The sequence below is a fragment of the Phalaenopsis equestris genome, unplaced genomic scaffold (genome assembly GCF_001263595.1).
Source record: "Phalaenopsis equestris unplaced genomic scaffold, ASM126359v1 Scaffold000002, whole genome shotgun sequence".
In the NCBI taxonomy this organism is placed as follows: Eukaryota; Viridiplantae; Streptophyta; class Magnoliopsida; order Asparagales; family Orchidaceae; genus Phalaenopsis; species Phalaenopsis equestris.
In genome coordinates this window covers 76,735,743-76,738,858 of record NW_018164444.1, presented here as the reverse complement: position 1 = coordinate 76,738,858, position 3,116 = coordinate 76,735,743, and the positions used below count along the sequence as shown (strand labels likewise).

General features: G+C 36.7%; 1 protein-coding gene across 1 annotated transcript; it reads left to right on the top strand.

The window, feature by feature from the left end:
* Positions 1–399: 399 nt before the first annotated feature.
* On the top strand, positions 400–1,774 carry LOC110020293 (4-coumarate--CoA ligase-like 6). Its single transcript, XM_020718350.1, has 2 exons — positions 400–534; positions 851–1,774. Exons 1-2 carry the CDS (start codon positions 400–402, stop codon positions 1,772–1,774), a joined length of 1,059 nt encoding a protein of 352 aa, XP_020574009.1.
* Positions 1,775–3,116: the final 1,342 nt, after the last annotated feature.

The window sequence follows — 3,116 nt, the reverse complement described above, 5'->3', positions numbered from 1 at the left end:
CATGAAGTAATACCTATAAAGTCCCAACGACAAAAACGGTCTACTATTTCCGATGATTATGTGGTTTATCTTCATGAATCCGAATTTGACTTAGGAGTCAATGAAGATCCAGTTTCATTTTCACAAGCCATAAAAAGTGCAAATTCTTCTAAATGGTTAGATGCAATGAAAGATGAGTTGAAATCAATGGATCACAACAAAGTCTGAGATATCGTTGAGTTGCCTGAAGGTTGTAAAAGAGTCGGGTGTAAATGGGTCTTTAAGACTAAGCGCGATTCGAATGGCAATATTGAACGATATAAAGCCAGACTTGTTGCCAAAGGTTTCACTCAAAAAGATGGCATCGACTATAAAGAAACATTTTCTCCGGTTTCTAAGAAAGATTCATTTAGAATTATCATGGCACTAGTAGCTCATTATGATTTGGAGTTACACCAAATGGATGTGAAAACTGCCTTTCTGAATGGGAATTTAGATGAAGAGGTCTACATGAATCAACCTGAAGGATTTTTGGTTGAAGGAAAGGAACACATGGTGTGTAAACTTAAGAAATCAATATACGGACTTAAGCAAGCTTCCCGACAATGGTATCTTAAGTTTAATGATACCATCACGTCCTTTAGATTTAAGGAAAACATTGTTGATCGGTGTATATATCTAAATGTCGGAGGGAGCAAAATTATATTTCTTATTCTGTATGTTGATGACATCTTGTTGGCTACTAATGATCTTGGCTTATTATATGAAACCAAGAATTTTCTCTCTAAGAACTTTGAGATGAAAGATATGAGTGAGGCATCCTATGTGATTGGAATTGAAATATTTCGTGATAGATCACAAGGATTGTTAGGGCTGTCTCAGAAAACATATATCTCACAGAGGTGAAACAGCCCTCATCGACTCCGCATCAGGACTCTCCATCTCGTACCCTGAACTTCGTTCCATGGTTGATAGCATCGCCTCCGGACTCCATGACATTGGAGTCTTCCCTGGACAGGCCGTCCTCATCCTCCTCCCCAACTCCATTCTTCTTCCTGTCATCCTCCTCGGCGTTCTCTCCCTTGGCGCCGTCATCACAACCATGAACCCCCTCTGCAGCGCCAAAGAGATCCAGAAACAAATGAGCAGCATCCTCCATTTAGCCCTAGTATTCTCTTTATCGGAGAAAGTTGCCGCTCTGGACCAATTTGGTGTTCCGATAGTCGCCGTTCCCAACGACTTGAGCTATGATTCGTCTCATTACTCTGTTTTCCACAAGATTGTTTCCAGCAGCCCTCGGCTTACTTGGAGGCCAGCTATCCGGCAGAGCGACACCGCGGCGATACTCTTTTCCTCCGGAACCTCTGGATCCAGTAAAGGTGTCGTTCTAACTCACAGTAACTTGATCGCCATGGTTGAGCTATTTGTTCGGTTCGAGGCTTCGCAGTATAAGAAGGAGAGTTGGAAGGATGTATACCTTGCTGCCATACCAATGTTTCATGTGTACGGTCTTTCTCTATTTTCCATTGGGTTGCTGTCTCTGGGCTCGACGGTTGTGGTGATGAAGAGGTTCGATGCGAAGGAGGCGGCTGAAACTATAACAAGGTACCGAGTAACCCATTTTCCGGTTGTTCCGCCAATAATGTCTGCTCTTATAAGGGCCCAAGATGCCCATGGCTGTGATCTGAGATCCTTGAAGCAGGCCTCTTCTGGTGCAGCTCCTCTGAGCAAGCAACTGATACAAGAATTCTTGTGGAGATTTCCCCATGTCGATTTCATTCAGGTAATCACATGAGTTGTTGAAAAACTCCATCTTCCCCAAAAGTTTTATATTCGCCTGTTAAAAAGCTCGTTTTGATTCGTTGGTTAAGTGTGCCGAGCAGGCTTTTATGTTTTGAGCTTCATTTTCTATTTTTACAGGAATTGAACACAAGCAAACAGATGCTTGTTGGCCTTCTTGGTTGTTTTAAATTAATAAATAGCCAAATAATAATATAATAATAATAATGAGAAACATCAGCTTCTCCTGTGCTTTTTTTTAACTTGCTGAAATAAAGACGAGAATTGTCCCACACTATCTTGTATTATTTTTTTATTTTTATTTATGGGACACTTGTTATATTTTTATTTATGACTCACATTTATTTTAATAACTTATGACATTTATTTTTGATAACTTAAGTTATTAATTTTCATAACTCATAACTTATGTCATAAATTATGACAACTTATGATATTTATTTTGATAACTTAAGTTATTTATTTTCTTAACTCATAACTTATGTCATAATTTATGATAACTTATGATATTTATTTTTGTAACTCTATAACCCCTAAAATAAATAAATATTACTAACTTATGTCATTGATTTTATTAATAAAAATTAATTAATTTATTAAATTATCATAAATCCTATTGATTAGTAACCCCCTTGATGGATGGTGGATAAATAGAGCATGAATTTGAGAATGTGTCCTCTCTCTACCCAACACACCTCGTACATTTCTCTCCATCAGAAAGTACAGAAAGTTTTAAGGGATTAGAGAGAGAAACTCCATCTCTTCAAGATCAAATTTGTTCATCATGAATACAGGTATGCGTCGCTTTATTTTTACATATGTAAAAATCATGAATGTAAAAGATCTTGGCTATTATGCACTTTTCTTTTGTAATTTGTGTATAAAGTTGAAACATGAATATTCTAACAAATAACCCCAAAACGGAGGTTATTGAGAGGTTATTGCGCACGCAGAGCTGCGTGCACATTCCGTATGGAAATATTTTTCGGACAAGTGAGGGAGTAAAGAATGAACAATGTAAAACTTATGTCTAGAGTCTTCACTTATCAAATCACCTCCTATTTATAGGTGTAGGAGATACCTTGAGTACATAGTTACCTTTAAACCCTTTCTTATGGAAGGAATGTGGGGGTATTGAGGTCATTTACCCAATATATTTCATTATTCTAATAAATAATATTGATTGATGGCGGTATGATGCTTATTTAGTAGTGATAGACCCGTGTCTAGTTTTTTGTTATGGAAATCTTAGTGATTTTTTTGGTGCAATGTTAAAAATTTAAGTGTTATATAATCAAAATTTAAAATTTTAAGTGATATATATATATATATATATA